The sequence below is a fragment of the Triticum dicoccoides genome, chromosome 4B, assembly GCF_002162155.2.
Source record: "Triticum dicoccoides isolate Atlit2015 ecotype Zavitan chromosome 4B, WEW_v2.0, whole genome shotgun sequence".
Lineage (NCBI taxonomy): Eukaryota > Viridiplantae > Streptophyta > Magnoliopsida > Poales > Poaceae > Triticum > Triticum dicoccoides.
This window is the reverse complement of record NC_041387.1, coordinates 391932253-391949422: the sequence shown is the minus strand read 5'-3', so window position 1 is coordinate 391949422 and position 17170 is coordinate 391932253. Positions and strand designations below refer to the sequence as shown.

At 50.7% G+C, this 17170-nt stretch overlaps 1 protein-coding gene across 1 annotated transcript; it reads right to left on the bottom strand.

The window, feature by feature from the left end:
• Window positions 1-11398: 11398 nt before the first annotated feature.
• LOC119296278 (ricin B-like lectin R40C1) lies at window positions 11399-13330 on the bottom strand. The gene is made up of 4 exons (XM_037574678.1): window positions 12955-13330; window positions 12279-12788; window positions 11902-12130; window positions 11399-11696 (listed from the first exon to the last, which is right to left on the bottom strand). Coding segments are annotated over exons 1-4 (1044 nt in total). The 5' UTR covers window positions 13258-13330; the 3' UTR covers window positions 11399-11694.
• Between the last annotated feature and the right edge of the window lie 3840 nt (window positions 13331-17170).

Sequence of the window (17170 nt, the reverse complement as noted above, 5' to 3'; positions counted from 1 at the left end):
AAAATAAGAGAGAATAGCCATAAGTATTGAGATATACTGTGTAATAACAGCCCATAAAGCAATAAATATTGATATAAAATCATGATGCAAAATGGACGCATCAACGGCCAGCCGAAAGAACGCCACCGCCGTCTACAGCAGGCGCCCGTGGTGGAAACGGGTTGCGGGGGCCTCCCGAGGGGCGGCCCGCGCCGTGACCACGACGACCAGGGCGGTGGCGGCCGGCGTTCCTGGAAGGACACCGTCCTGGTTCGGGGGCATGGCAGCACCTCCAAGGCGGGCGACGATGGAGCAACAAGCAAAGTGCGCCAACGCAGCCGCTCCCCGCCGCGCCGATCAGCTGGCTCCAAGGGCAACGGATGACATGGTGGCCGCTCCGCTTCCCCGGCCTACCCCAACAGGAAGAAGAAGGACAAGCCCCGGCTTGCAAGCCAAGTCCACGTGCTCACTCCTCCCCCTGCCGCACGCACCCCTGCACCGACCTCGACCAACAGCAATGCTGCCCCGGATGCGGTCAAGGAAGGCTTGGCCTCAACCAAGCATGCCCTGGCCCTCCCCCTGGCTCATGGTGTCATCGACGCCGCTCACCCGGAGGCGGTGGTCTCGGCCACGACTGCAACGCCGCTGGAGTTCCATGGCGGCAACTCTGAGAAAGGCAAGCAAGCAGAGGAAGTCCCCGACGTCTTCAGCCCTATGCTGTCGGGGCCGCACCATGCACCAAAGCACTTATGTTGCCAGACGCCGACGCAAGCAGCCACGATCGTCGTCCAGCTCGGTGCAGTGACCGAGCAAGTTCAGCTCCTGGAGATCCAAGCAACACCCGACGTGGCACGAAAACGCCTCCTCTGTGACAAGCCAGCCCCGCTGCTCGGTCTGCCGCCGGCCAAGCGCAAGTCTGTCCCGCCCAACACGCGCGCCACCTCCATCCCGCCACCCCGCCAAAGTGCACGCCAGGCTGCTCAGAACTGCCAAGTGCTGGTGGCGTAGCGCGGCACGCTCGGCCTGGGCCTGCTCGGTCCCAAGGAATGCATGACGAAGAAGGCCGCAGAAGCGCTGATCTGCAGGTTTGACGAGCCGCTCACCGATGATGACATTGCCGTCATCGCAGGCTCACCAGGATGGGCAAGGACGCCCTCCGCATCATGGCAGGGCTCAACGGTCCAGAAGATGTCGCTGGGGAGGCCTTGGTGTAATCATGTTAGCTCTTCATCAATTTGGTAGTTCTAGTTTCTGGCGGCAGCCAGCATTCGGATGGTCAGAGTTAGGTTTAGTTGCTTCCTGTATTAGTGTTAGCAAAGGCTAGTTGCGCGTCATCATGTATTGGGGCCTATTGGTGGTCGGTGGCGTCCCCTGGCAAGATGGATGGTGTATTAGTGCATTTGCATTTGTAATAATTTTAGTCGCCGGTGATCTCTGTCGTTTCCCCATGAGTGATGACATCGCAACTCCCCTGATCATGAGCTGGAATGTGCGCGGTCTAAACTCGCCGGCCAAGTGCGAGGCAGTGCGCGAGGTGGTGGCGGCTCACCGCGCAACCATCCTCTGTCTCCAGGAGACCAAGCTGGATGAGTGGAATCCAAACCTGGTTTGCGACATCGGCAGAACCACTCTGCTAGGATGCGTCATTTTGCCCGCCATCACGCGCGGCAGCACAACAATCCTCTAGAACAAGGACGTAGTCACCATAGACACACATGCAGTAGGAAAATTTGCGATCACGGTTACAGTAGCGTTAGCCTGCAATCAGACGTCCTTCTGGCTCACCACTGCCTACGGGCTGGCCGAGGATGCCCACCAAGACGAGTTCCCCGCCGAGCTAGCTAGAACAGCCCCACCGTCCGGCGAGCCTTGGCTCATCAATGGCGATTTCAACCTTATCTACGAGGCTAGAGACAAAAACGACCACAATCTAAACAGGAAACTAATGGGTCGTTTTAGGACGGCAATCGACAGCGTCGGGCTGCGTTAGATCAAGTGTAGAAACCGTAGGTTCACATGGAGCAACGAGCGACAAAACCCAACACTAGTGAGCATCGATAAGCTCTTCTACAACATCCACTAGGAGGCCATGTTTCCGTGCACCCTCCTCATGGCAGCCTCCACATCATGCTCGGGCCACTGCCCGCTCCTCCTCGCTGATGCGGCCGGCCCCCATCGACGAGGCACGTTCAAATTTGAGTCCTTCTGGCCTCGCTTCCCGCGCTTCCTCGACACGGTAACCGCGGCCTGGGAACGTCCAGTGTCGGGATCCTGCGCCTTCGAGCGCCGACATACCAAGATGGCGCACACAGCCAGAGATCTTCGAATCTAGAGCAAGTCGCTCTTTGGAGACGGCAAGCTCCAGTTCCACATTGCATGTGAGGTTATCCTCCGCCTCGACGTGGCCCATGTGCAGCGCCAGCTCACGCTGGCAGAGACCGAGCTTCCCAAAGGCCTGAAGCTCATGATGTTGGGACTGGCAACGATCGAGCGCTGCAAGAAGAGGCAGGCATCAAGGCTGACCTAGCTGCAATCGGGTGATGCAATGACCAAATTTTTCATGGCCAAGATCAAATCCAGAAGGCGTAAGAACTTTATACACGCCCTGAAGTCCAACGACACCATCACCACCGTTCATACAGAAAAAGTTGAAGCCATCCACGACCACTTTAGCGACATCCTTGGAACAACCCAACACAGCCCCACAACAATCAACTGGAGCCAGCTCCAGATGCCACAAGTGCAGGGAGGGGGTCTCGACAACCCCTTCACAGAAGAAGAAGTTTGGGCAGCGATCAAGGCCTCTCCGGCAGAGAAATCACCAAGACCGGACGGCTTCTCCATCACTTTCTCCAGATCCTGCTGGTCCATCATCAAAGAATATATCATGCTTGCTTTCAACCAATTCTACAACCTGGCCGACCACAACTTCAGCCTCCTAAACTCAGCAATCGTCGCCCTGATTCCCAAAAAAGATAGAGCCGACTGCATCAACGATTGCCGACCGATCAGCCTCATCCACTCCATAGCTAAGTTAATTTCAAAAGTGTTCTCTATTTGCCTCGCAGTTGTAGTTCAGTCCATCATCTCGCCCGCTCAAACGGCGTTCTTGAAGACGATATGCCTACACGACAGCTTTGTCTACGTCGAAAATTGCGTTAGGGCTCTCCATCATAGAAAAACACCGGCAGTGCTTCTGAAGCTAGACATCTCTAGGGCTTTCGACAATGTCTCCTAGGAGTACCTGCTTGAGCTTATGACATGGCTAGGTTATAGTGCCAGTCCGAACTAGGGGGTACTCAACGCGTCGTCTCCCGATCAGTTGGATTGGGCCGAGGACCCCCATGGCCGTATACTCATGGGCCAGTCCGGACAGCTGCCGCATACAAGGAAGAATCAACAAGACTTGGCGATCAAGACAAGGACTCCTCCCCCACCGGCGTATTCGGCTAGGACTCTTGTTATCCTAGGCCTCTGGTGCATTATATAAACCGGGGCCAGGCTAGTCGATAGAGATAAAACAACAATCATACCATAGGCTAGCTTCTAGGGTTTAGCCTCCTTGATCTCGTGGTAGATCTACTCCTGTACTACTCATATCATCAATATTAATCAAGCAGGACGTAGGGTTTTACCTCCATCGAGAGGGCCCGAACCTGGGTAAAACATCGTGTCCCTTGTCTCCTGTTACCATTGATCCTAAGACGCACTGCGTGAAACCCCCTACCCGAGATCCGCCGGTTTTGACACCGACATTGGTGCTTTCATTGAGAGCTCCACTGTGTGATCGGCGAAAGGATCAATGGCTCGACTGCAGGTCAACTGCGACGTCTGCTTCTTCGTCACCAGCTCGACTGGTCACCTTGGCTTAACCGAGGACTGCACCGTACCTCCGATCGTCATGTTCGAATGAGGGCCTTCATCAACATCAACTCCGATCTCTATCAAGATCATGGAGGAGTCATCCACGGAGCTCGGGGGCTCAACGTCAACATTGCCCTCAGGCGACCGTGCTGTTTTTCTGGACGACAAACTTGTATCCGCTGCCACCGCCTCCTTGAGTGTCGCCTAAACGATTACTTCGGTGGAATTATGCGGAATTAAGTCTACAACAACCCTGCAAAAATTTCGTCGAGTTCCGATGGAGGAATCTCCGGCAATCTCCGATATACCAGAGCCCTGTTGAATCTGGACGAGAATCCGAACAAGTTTAGGGCGTGGTGTCCAGCATATAGCTCGGATGTCCTTTGGAAGATCTAACCGTTGATTTGCTGCGGAATTACCATATCTACCACCTGCCAAAAATTCAGATCGATCCGACCGTCCAAACTCCGGGAAACTTCCGATTAGTGCGTCACTTTTTGGATCTACTTTCTGCGCGAGAACGAATCCGACCCGAATTCATCTTCTTTATGAACGGGATCTCGGACATCCTTTTTGAAGGAAGTTTTTGTATGGGGTGTTGTGTTTTATTCTCAAACACATCCCAGTAGTATTGAAAGTATTCTTGCAATACGAACTTCACCGTCGCGTCGGTGTCAAACCAGCCCGACAACATCACTCCACGGCGGCTGACCTGCGTTAGACACGTCGTCGCTTTGTTGAGCCGAGCTCAATTTCTTCGGATCATCATCTCGGCTAGCCGAACAATAGTTCGGCATCGCGAAAGATAAATCTTCACCAACATCACCGCCCCACGGATTACACGGAGCGGGCACACCTGCATCGCCACACGGTCACTTCATCAAGTCGGCATCGACCACGTCACGACCTGCATCGCTGGACCGGGGGCTTCATCATCTCTTCATCAACCTACTCCGGAGACTTCGGTGTCACTGGCCGACCAGCTCCATCACGTTAGCTGGACCAACGGCTTTGCCTCGGCGAGCCAACCTTTGCCAGCATCGCCATGCCGTTGCTTTATCGCCCATCAGGCGATAGGTGTGCGGATCGAGTCCCAATTTTGGGAATCACCTTTCTTCGGATTACTACAACAAATAAGCCATATGCTATTAATCCTAATATGTTTTGCTTGTTAGGGTTCATTTTTCCCAATGAATTATTACTCTGGTTTGTCCGTCATATGTACGCAGGTCTATCAAATGGTGGCCGCATTAACGACGGTCGCATGGTGGTTCGGTCAGTTTCCGTACATAGTCCGGCGAACGCCGCATCCGGAACTCGAACCGACCTATAAATTCAGGCCTTGCCATGCCTTTACCGCATCACGCGGCCGCCCGGCATCAACATTGACTTCGGCTCCAGGCCATATTTCTTTTACTACTGACTTTGCATAAATTATTTGTTATGCAACGAATTTTTTTTTATTACTATTATCTCCGGTTTGCACTATTTTTTGTGCACGGGAAAATGATCCAGCCGGACTATATCCTTTGGCGTCACCTCGGCTGGACGGGGGGCTTCGTGAACACTTCATTACCCCATGCCGGGGACTTCCGCGTCACCCTGCCGTCCTGCATTGACCGTGCTATGTCACCACTTCGGAGTGCCGAGCTCTTTGCTCCGCCACCTCGGGACCGGCTCTTGGATGGAACCTTGTCCCGCATCAAGCTCGGACCGCGTCATCAATACCGAACACATTAACCAGCTAAGTTGTCTTCATGCTCAAAGTTTTAAATTTTTAACTTGTTTTCGGCTCGGCCAAGCATTATACTTTTTTGGAAAAAAGTTGCTTGTAAAAATTTCCTTGTCCAAACTTTGTTTGTGACGCTCAAATTCAAATACCCCGATTACCTGGGGGGCTTCCTTCATGAAGCTTTTTCCTCTTGCATATGAATATACTTGTATGGCTTCGTTCCTTGTTCGTGTATTATGCCACAATATGCACCATATTGACTTAAGCGATTTGCAAGCTGGGTTGCCTGGCTCCTGTGCTTACCCCTATGTTCCCGCTTGTTCGGCTAGGGAGTAAAGGGAGCACCTCTACGATTGTCACGATCGGGTCAACCGAGCCGGACGTCAGACTGGGTGAAGCCGAAAGCTAGCGCTCTTATTGTTTTCAATCATGGTCGGCACACAGCGGAACTCATGAGTACAAAAAATCTATTGCACAAATCTCATAATAACAATGAGCACCGAAGAAAGGTATCGGTGGGGGTACTATTTTCTTCGAAGATGCTTCTTACTCTTCGCAGTAATATAGCATAAGTTCCCTGAGCGCACTTTGTCTGTTACAGCCTTATGTCCTGATTGCCTGGTTATTGGAAACACTGTTGATATTCTCGACAGATGGAGTACATAACACTTTTCGGTCCTTGACCGAAGAGGGAGAAGCCGACGGTCGGTTAAGACGCGTTTAAAGTTTGGTTGAACATAGATATGATATAAGTACTTCGGTACATGCAATCATTCTTTTACCCAAGTCACTTGGGGGCTCTTAAATTTATATGAGCCGTTTTATGATAAGTGTTTTTCTTCTTAGTCGTTGCAAAGTTTTTATTATTATTTATCACTCCTTTTTCGACACAAGTGTGCGGTCACTAGCCGGGGAGCCTAATTTCTCTCTCAAAGTTGTTAGAGTTTAGTTTGCTAAACTGGCCTAGTAAGAAGTACTCCACCTTCGGGATAGGAGGTTGAAGCCGTAGGCTGACCCGCTTGAAGTTTTGAGATAGGATGTGTCATGTTAAAGCACGGCAGAAGCACCTTTTTTTTTCTAAAGTCCAATTTTCGGATTGGCACCGAACACTTGATCTAGTTCGGACATTAACCTTTTGAATAAGTTTTTCGGCTTTTCGAGCCCATGGCACTTTTAAACTATTTGTGTGTTTTCAGCACAAATCTCGCAGTGCAACGCCGGACACCTTTAGAGATCCGGCAAAAAAATTCTCGGATATTGCTATATATGCATTGGTTTCGAATTGTGTCTTCGGTCAATAGTTGGGTTGCCCGGCTCCTGCGCTTGCCTCCTATGTTCCGCTTTGTTCGGCTAGGTGTGCAAAGGGAGAACCACTGTGATTGTGCTTCCAGCTCACATGGTTAAGCACCTCAGTGGAGAAAGCCGAAAACTGACTGCCACAATAAGCGTAAACTGGTCGGCAATCCGATGACGGCGTTAAACGACGGGCCATTCATAACAACGGCCGAAGTGTTTACGGCCTGACCTCGACTGTCGCCGAACACTACCGGGGGCTATTAACTGGCCTCTCAAACTAAATCCTTGATATTTTGCTCTTATATTGGGGCTGAGGTTTCATGATCATGCTTAGCATGACAACTCAAAGAAAGTAACTGATAGCGGGACTATTTTCTTTGGAAGACATTTCTTCTGTTAAACAGTAATATAACATGTCTCTCCGCGTACGTTTGTTTATAAAACCGTATGGCCAGATTGCCTTGTTTGTTGTAAATTTTTGCCCTCATAAAGGCTTTATAAAGTAAGGACAAACACTCCTCGGCTATTGGCTGAGGAGGTGGAAGCCGATGGTCGGTCAACAAAGTTTTGTACAATGCGGATCCGAGCATTAATGACGTAAAGTACTTGGATACATAGAGTCATTACACATAATTTGTGATTTTACTATGGATATTGATCCTTAATTCGGCCTCCCGTGCCCGCATTAAGGCTCGGGGGCTACTGGGCTTCGGGCTTATTATTTACAAATATTAAAGGGGCACATCGATCCCCTGGTCTGGTGTTGCCACCCGACCAGTGTCTCGGGGGCTACTGCATTGCCTGTTCTATGCACAAAATTTTAAGTGCAATACAATTTCCGAGGAGATTTTGATCCTCAAGTTGGTCGACCGCACCCAAACCGAGTCTCGAGGACTGAGCACGCCGCTTTTTGTGTCCCGAAGTATTCTGCCGAGCTAGGACTTGATCCTCAGACCGATTTTGCAAATCAACATGAGTCTCAGCGGCTACGGGGATCAGCGGTCTTATGTCATCCTTCATGTGCATCTCGGGTTTTAGACCGATACCCACCTTAAGGGCTACTGGCACCAATCAAAAATATTGACAAAAATCGGCCCACATTCGGGGTGGTGCACCACCTCAGAAGCAGTCCGGCGTAAAGCTCGGACGCTAGTGGTTGGCTCCATAGAGGGCACTTCCGGCGTTGGAGCTCGGATACATAGTCCGGCGTTGGAGCTCGGATACCATCCGGCGTTGGAGCTCGGATACATAGTCCGGCGTTAGAGCTGGGAAGCAGTGCGGCATTGGTGCTCGGCTGCAAAAGATACCTCGAATGCAGTCCGGCGTTGGAGCTCGAACGCAAGAGGACGTTGCCGCCCGGGAACAACCTCAAACCCGAGGCATGGCATAAAAATAACAAGGCATTGATAAAGGCCGTAAACTTAAAGGGGCTCCTTGGATACCCAACGTGTAAACTCGTCGAATGCATTTCGGCGATCCTCAAGATAGAAGATGAGAAGATTTGTTGAACCAGTTTTCAAGACCGGCAACCGAAGATGAAGAACAGTTCGAAAGAATCGAGGAGCGTCCCTAACTTGAAGACCGGTTCAGGGGGCTACTGACGGTGTCCTGGACTAGGGGGTACTCAACGCGTCGTCTCCCGATCAGTTGGATTGGGCCGAGGACCCCCATGGCCGTATACTCATGGGCCAGTCCGGACAGCTGCCGTATATAAGGAAGAATCAACAAGACTTGGCGATCAAGACAAGGACTCCTCCCCCACCGGCGTATTCGGCTAGGACTCTTGTTATCCTAGGCCTTTGGTGCATTATATAAACCGGGGCCAGGCTAGTCGATAGAGATACAGCAACAATCATACCATAGGATAGCTTCTAAGGTTTAGCCTCATTGATCTCGTGGTAGATCTACTCTTGTACTACCCATATCATCAATATTAATCAAGCAGGACGTAGGGTTTTACCTCCATCGAGAGGGCCCGAACCTGGGTAAAACATCGTGTCCCTTGTCTCCTGTTACCATTGATCCTAAGACGCACTGCGTGGAACCCCCTACCCGAGATCCGCCGGTTTTGACACCGACACTCTCCATCATACAAAAACACCGGCAGTGCTTCTGAAGCTAGACATCTCTAGGGCTTTCGACAATGTCTCCTAGGAGTACCTGCTCGAGCTTATGACAAGGCTAGGTTATAGTGCCCACTGGCGAGACTGGATCACGCTTATGCTATCCACATCCTCGGCAGCGTTCCTTCTCAACGGGTCACCAGGCAGGAAAATTAAGCATAGGAGGGGACTTAGGCAGGGCGACCCTCAGTCCTCACTTCTGTTCATCATCGCCATCGACCCCGTCCACTGCCTGCTCCAAGCTGCTAAAGAGGTGCTCGACATCACCCCGGTTCTGGGCAGAGAAATCAAACTCAGGGTCAGCCTGTACGCCGATGATGCGATCATCTTCGCAAATCCCGACAAAGAGGAGATCGACCACTTGATGTGCATTCTTAAAGGGTTCGGTGATGCCACTGGACTACGGATTAACACAGCAAAATCGACGGCCACGCCGATCAGCTGCGACGGCATCGACCTGGCTTCAGTGCTTCAGTCCTTCGGCGGGCCAACAACTCATTTTCTGATCAGATACTTGGGGCTCCCCCTCGTCGTCGGTCGGATTCGTCTGGTCCATCTTCAGTTCATCCTGGATCGCATCAGAGCCAGACTCGCTGGTTGGAAAGGACATATGCTCACCATCGCCGGTCGTGTCCTGGTCCGGTGTGTGCTCTCTGCCCTGCCAACTTTTGCCCTGACTGCCCTCAAATTTCCAAGGAAGTTGTTGAAGGAGATCGACAAAAGTAGGCGATGTTTCCTCTGGGGGAAGGATCAAGAGCTCTCTGGGGGATCTATAAGGTGAACTAGCATCGGGTTTGCTCCCCGATAAAGCTGGGAGGGCTTGGAGTTTTGAACCTGCAAAAATTTAGTCGAGCCCTCCGCCTGCGTTGGCTATGGCAATCCTGGCAGCAACCACCTCGGCCATGGGTGGGATTGCAGATGCCCTGTGACGCTGTGGACCACGCCCTCTTCAACGCTGCCACGATAGTGACCATCGGCAACGGACAGATGGCAAGTTTTTGGCACACCAACTGGCTGGGCTCGGTGCCACTGAAGCTCAGCTTTCCAACCCTGTTCGCGCACTCACGAATAAAGAACAGAACGGTGGCCCAAGCCATTGCTTCTGACCAATGGATCGCGGACCTCGCGCATGGCGACAGTAGTGCCCTGCCTCAAGATGCAGTTTCCCTACATCGACAGATACATCAGCTGCATATCACCCTCCAGGTGGATGTACATGACCAGGTCCGATGGAATTTTGAAGGCTCTAGGAAATACAGCTCCCGCTCGGCATATGCGCTCCAATTCCTGGGATCATCGATCAGCCAGTTCTGTAGTATCATCTGGTACACTTGGGCTCCGACAAAGCTCAAAATTTTTGCCTCGCTTCTCCATCAGGATCGCCTGTGGTGCAATGATCGCCTTCAACGCGGAGGATGGAGTAACAGCTATTTCTGCCAACTATGCCGAAGAAATCTGGAGAGTGCTGAACATTTGTTCTGGGAATGCAGCTTCACAAAGGCTATTTGGATCAACTTGGCAACTTGGCAGCACTGCCATGCGTGTCAACCAGCGACTTGGAGCCACAACACCAGCTCACTGGAGAGGGTTGCAACCATGGTGGAAGCAACCCAAACAGCATCCAGGAAAGGAATAAAATCGCTAGTCAAGTTAGCTCTCTGGAAAGTTTGGCAAGTAAGAAACAATGGCCCCTTCAGAGACAAGGAAGCAGATGAAAGAGAGGTGCTTAGCGCAATCCGGCGAAATCTTAGCCTCTAGCAACATTGTGGCATTCGGTTCTTGCAGAGCCCCTTCGGGGACCCGTCCTGAGTAGTTGGCCTAGGGCAGTGCCTTCGGCACTTTCCTTTTTCTTTCTTCTTCTTATATCCTTGATCTTCGGATCATCGCCTTTGTCACTTCTCCATCTACTCCCTGCTTATGATCAATGAGAAACCAGCCTAAACATAAAAAGTGACAATTCATTAAAAAAAAGTTTGGGCAATTAAGATGTGGAAGACTTTAGAACAAAGGAAAAGTACTTTTGTTTTGAGGTTTGTGCATTATGCTTAAATTCAACCATAGAGTCTTATAACTTGTACTTGTGTAGGATCTAGTAAAATATAGATGATACCCAACAGCCAGTAGTGCTCAGATTTGCCATTTCTGTACCGTCGAATTGTCTTCATCCAACGACCAACTTTTAAAGTTCTTCACACCCCAACTTTCAAAGTTCTCCACACACTATATATAGGAGTATAGATAGGCACACACTATACTCCCAACTTTTAAAGTTCTTCACACACTATATATAGGAGTATAGATAGGCAGTAGCAAAATTAAAGTAAAATGGGTATAACTTGAATTTGCGTCCGGTTTGTATGAAATCCAAACATATTTGGATCGGTGTGGGGAAAAAGTATTGATATAGACAATAAAGACCATTCGCATAGATGAAAGGATTGCACCACAGTACAGAGGTTCTCATCACGGATCCATGGTTTGAAAAACAAGCACAAGTGCCAAATGCTTATTACATCGGATAGCTCGCCATAGCAGGACACAACGACAGGACAGAAACTAAACACACACACTCACGGACACATCACCACCGCCGACCGCACACAGACTTTTATTCTACCGACACGGCAACAGATCACAGGCCGATCTCTACCAACTCCGGGTCACGGTGGCGATCAACTCAGCTTCAGCAGCATGACACGTTTCTGCAAACGCAAGCAACGATAAAAACACATTAATATATTTGCCAAAAGGGAACGCAAATAATTCAAAAGATGGCAGATAAGCCAACTCCATCCGCTTCTACCGACTACTCCACCAGTTTATGGAGATGTTGTGAGTGTTAGGCGAAGATGGAGAAGTTAAGTTCTCCACTAGCAAGCAAATGGGAGCGAGTGAGGGGGCACTTACACCAGGGGAGGATCTTCCAGCGCTGGTTGTCGCCCTCGCACCACCTCCACAGCACGAGGGAGGTGCCGTCGCGAACGCCGCTGTGCTCCTTGTCGCCGTGGAGAGCGTCAAAGTTGAGGTAGATGTTGTTCACCATGCGGATGCACCGGAAGCCGGCGCCCACGTCGCGGCTCTCAGTCCACAACACTGACTCGTCCTGGTAGTTGGCGTTGTATGGCACCAGCTTCACCTGTTGGATCCAACAGCAACAGCGAACCAAACAGTTCTTGTTAATCATTTAGTCTCAAGCTCTCAGATCTTACCGCAATGGCACCACAATTTATATGCAAGTGACGAATGAATCGAAAAAGATCTGAGTGGCTTGGATGGTTGCTTACAGGGTGGCCCTCGCCTTGGGAGTGCTTGATGGCCTCGCCTGTCACCTTGTTGACGAGGGCGAAGGCCGGGTAGCCTTCCTCATCCTTGATGCGGTTGCTGTGCCTCATGTCCTTGAACCAGTGCTGGTACTCGTCGCGGGGGTTGGTGGGCGCGAGGACCACAGTGCCGTTGCGGACGGTGGCGCTGAAGCCGTCGTCGGCCTTGCAGAAGATGCGCACGGTGGGCTCTGAGGAGCCGCCGCGGGGGGCGTTGGCGCTGCCTCCGGCGTAGGCCTCTTCGCCCCAGGGGAGGATCTTCCAGCTCTGGTTGTCGCCCTTGGCCCACTCCCAGAGAACGACGGTGGTGCCGTCGTGCACGCCGCCGTGGTCCTTGTCACCGTTGAGGGCGTCGAAGTTGAGGCGGATGTTGTTCACCATGCGAATGCAGCGGAAGCCCTTGCCGACGTCGCCGCTCTCCGTCCACATCACGGACTCGTCGAGGTACTCCGGGTTGAATGGTACGAGCTTCACCTGCACACCCAAATAAATCATTCCACTTCCATTACTGATAAGCACTAAAACGAATCTAGATTCGTAAACCGAACGGACGAACAGTTCAACCATAACAGGGGGATGTTTTCTCAAGAAAGAAAAAAAAAAAGGGAGAACCAGACAGGGGAAAGAGAAGATGACGAACCGGGTGGGACTGGCCGAGCGAGTGCTTGACGGCGAGGCCAGTGGCCTTGTTGACGATGGCGAAGGCGGGGTTACCCTCCTCGTCCTTGATCTGGGCGCTGAAGCGCATGTCCTTGAACCAGTGCTGGTGCTCGTCACGGGGGTTGGACGGGGCGAGGACGACGTTGCCGTCACGGACGGAGAGGCAGTAGCCCTCGTCGGCCTTGCAGAAGATCTTGAAGGTGGGCTGGTTGCCTCCGGCGGCGGCCGGAGCGTGGGCCGGGGGGTTCTGGCCATGGTGGCCGTGGTGACCGAAGCCGAACATGCTGTGATCTCTCGGGGGTTTGCGGGACAGAAGGAGAAAGGTTTTGGACGGGGCGATGAGAAACTGCGTCCCTTGGGTCCCGTTTATAGAAGGGTGTGCCCAATCACTGCCTAGTAAAAAGAATCCAAGGCGGGTTGAATTATTGTTGTACTGGGCGTGAATGTCTCGGCTCAGTGACACGCGGGGTCCGCCAGCCCAAAGTTCTGGACGGTAGGCGTGAACCGTTCGCTTCTGCCAGATGTCAGTCCAAACGCATTTGATGTCTTTCAAAAAAAAAGTCCAAACGCATTTGTTCTTGCCTGCTTGGTTCAATTTTTTTAACATAGTACAGATGTAAACGTTCATACATACACGCACACACTCCCTCTATGAACACACACGCACACCCTATTCCTATGATCACCTTTGAAAGACCGAGCCGACATATCATCTTAGATTTATGAAGTCACCGTAGACGTCTCATCGTCGACGGAAACGTCTCCTCCCACTGAAAGCGCATCGCGGAAATACTAAAATAAATCCAAGAATAAGGGTCTGTTTGGTTGGAGACTAGTGTGGCCAAGCCAAAGTGTGGCTAGCCACACAAGTGTGGCTAAGAAATTGGACGCCAAACTTTGGCAAAAGTTGGCAACAAAATTGTCTTTTTGACAAGTGGGCCGTAGGGGCAATAAAGTGTGGCAAGTCAAAGTGTGGCAAAAACCAAACACATGCTTGGCAAACTGTGGCTGCCAAATTTTGGCTTGGCAAACTGTGGTTGGGAACCAAACAGCCCCTAATGCAAGCGTAGAGAGTTGAACCCTAATGGGCGAGGGATACTACTGTCCCTCTAACCATGCAACCACAGGTTGGCTCGCGCCTGCTTGGTTCATGGACGGTGCAGTACCGGCGAACTATTTTTTTCACTATCGTCCACATTACTATTTCAAGACATTCGTCTATAAGTGCAACTCCAGCACGAATCACCAAATCATCTGAATGTTTAGAATTATTTTATGTTTATCATCCAATGACATCCGTAAAAGCGAACCAACCTGTAGTTGAATGGTTTAGAGGATAATGATATCCACGTCCATTAGGGTTCAAATCCTTGTGCTCGCATTTATTTTGGGTTATTTCAGGATTTCCGGCAATACGCGTTCAGTGAGAGGAGACGTTCCTGTTGGCTACGAGGCGTCTACAGTGACTACATAAAAAAATCTCAAAATGATATGCCGACTCAATCTCTCGGAGGTGCTCATAGGAGTAGTGTGTGCGTTCATATGGGTGAAGGGTGAGTGTATGCGCGTACATATGAGCGATTGCGTCTGTAATGTGTTACAAAATACATTTGTAAAAAATGTCCGTAGAAATCAAAACCAGACTTGAAAGGGGTCAGAGAATCTACCCTCGGGCGCCTCAAACTGGCCCCAAACACCCAGACGGACGGACCAATAATTGATTGGTCAAAAAAATCTGACCCAGTCGGGTGCCTCGAACTCGCCCCAAACGTTTGGCTGTCCGGCGCCCCCTCATATTCAGCCCAAATCTAGGACGCCAGAGTTCGCACATCATACAGAGTTGCTACTCGAGCGGTCATGCTATGATCGTGGTCCCGCGCTGCTGACGTTCCCGCACAACCGCGACATTCAAATCGAACGCCGCATCAAGGAAGAGTCAATGTCCCTACTGGTAGCTGCCTCCGCTGCCACAAGGAGGTGGCGTTGCTGTCACCGCCCCATCGGTAATCCAGGAACCAATGGCACCCAGCGTGAAGGAGGAGCCGCCCTGCCCAACAATCGCCAATGCTCACGGCTGCCTCGCCTACTACTTCGGCGATCATGGCTCGTCCTGGTGGAAATATGCCCTAGAGGCAATAATAAAATGGTTATTATTATATTTCCATAATAATGATAATGGTTTATTATTCATGCTAGAATTGTATTGACCGGAAACTTAAATACATGTGTGGATACATAAACAAATACCGTGTCCCTAGTGAGCCTCTACTAGACTAGCTCATTGATCAAAGATGGTTAAGGTTTCCTAACCATAGACATGAGTTGTCATTCGATAACGGGGTCACACCATTAGGAGAATGATGTGATGGACAAGACCCGTCCGTTAGCTTGGCATATGATCGTTCAGTTTATTGCTATTGCTTTCTTAATGTCAAATACATATTCCTTCAACTATGAGATCATGCAACTCCCGGATACCGGAGGAATACTTTGTGTATCAAACGTCACAACGTAACTGGGTGATCATAAAGATGCTCTACAGGTATCTCCGAAGGTGTCTGTTGAGTTGGCATGGATCGATATTAGGATTTGTCACTCCGTGTATCGGAGAGGTATCTCTGGGCCCTCTCGGTAATACACATCACAAGAAGCTTGCAAGCAAAGTGACTAAGGAGTTAGTTACGAGATGATGTATTATGGAACGAGTAAAGAGACTTGCCGGTAACGAGATTGAACTAGGTATGAAGATACCGACGATTAAATCTCGGGCAAGTAACATACCGATTGACAAAGGAAATTATGTATGTTGTCATAAGGTTCGACCGATAAAGATCTTCATAGAATATGTAGGAACCAATATGGACATCCAGGTTCCGCTATTGGTTATTGACCGGAGAGGTGTCTCGGTCATGTCTACATAGTTCTTGAACCCGTAGGGTCCGCACGCTTAACGTTCGTTGACGATATAGTGTTATATGAGATATGTGATTTGGTGACCGAATGTTGTTCGAAGTCCTAGATGAGATCACGGACATGACGAGGAGCTTAGGAATGGTCCGAAGGTAAAGATTGATATATATGACAATGATATTTGGACACCGGAAGAGTTTCGAGAGGTACCGGGTAGTCATCGGATCACGAGAAGGGTTTCCGGGAAGCCCCGGGAGGCTATATGGGCTTAATGGGCCAAAGAGGGGACACACCAGCCCACAAGGGGCTGGTGCGCCCCTCACCCTGGCCGCCGGCCCTAGGGGATGGAAAGGGGAGGGTTGGCCCCTCTTGCCTTTCCCTTCTCATGGGAGAAAGGAAAGGGGGGCACCATCCTTTCCTGCCTTTCCCCACGCGCCTAAGAAAGGCAAGGGGGCGCGGCTAGGGTAAGGCCCAGGTGGCCGCAGGCCACTTGTGGATCCCTAGCATGCCTCCCCTCCTCTCCCCCCACTATATATATGGGAGGGGGCACCACATAAAGGACACAACAATCTCTTAGCCGTGTGCTTCGCCCCTCTCCACAGTTTTGTCCCTTGGTCATATTTTCGTAGTGCTTAGGCGAAGTCCTGTGGAGATAGCATCACCACCATCGTCACCACACCATCGTGTTGCCGGAACTCATCCACTACTTCGCCCGTCTTGCTGTATCAAAAAGGCGAGGACGTCACTGAGCTGAACATGTGCTGAACGTGGAGGTGTCGTATGTTCAGTACTTGATCAGTTGGATCGCGAAGAAGTTCAGCTACATCAACCGCGTTAGTAAACGCTTCCGCTTACGGTCTACGAGGGTATGTAGACACACTTCCTTCTCGTTGCTATGCATCTCCATGGAGAGATCTTGTGTGAGCGTAGAATTTTTTTTGTTTTCCATGCAACGTTCCCCAACAGTGGCATCATGAGCCAGGTCTATGCGTAGATGATATGCGAGTAGAACACAAAGAGTTGTGGGCGGTGATAGTCATACTGCTTACCACCAACATCTTATTTTGATTCGGCGATATTGTGGGATGAAGCGGCCCGGAACAACCTTATATGTCCACGTACATGAGACCGGTTCCACCGACTAATATGCAACTTGTCTTGCATAAAGGTGGCTGGCGGGTGTCTGTTTCTCCTACTTTAGTTGAATCGAATTTGACTACGGCCGGTCCTTGAAGAAAGTTAAAACAGCAAACTTGATAATCACCATTGTGGTTTTTGCATAGGTA

Coding starts and splice junctions, on each gene's coding strand:
- LOC119296278 (XM_037574678.1), bottom strand. CDS start 13,257: ATGTTCGGCTTCGGTCACCACGGCCACCATGGCCAGAACCCCCCGGCC. Junction 12,789..12,954: donor CGCTCGGCCAGTCCCACCCG/GTTCGTCATCTT, acceptor TTGGGTGTGCAG/GTGAAGCTCGTACCATTCAA. Junction 12,131..12,278: donor CCCAAGGCGAGGGCCACCCT/GTAAGCAACCAT, acceptor TGGATCCAACAG/GTGAAGCTGGTGCCATACAA.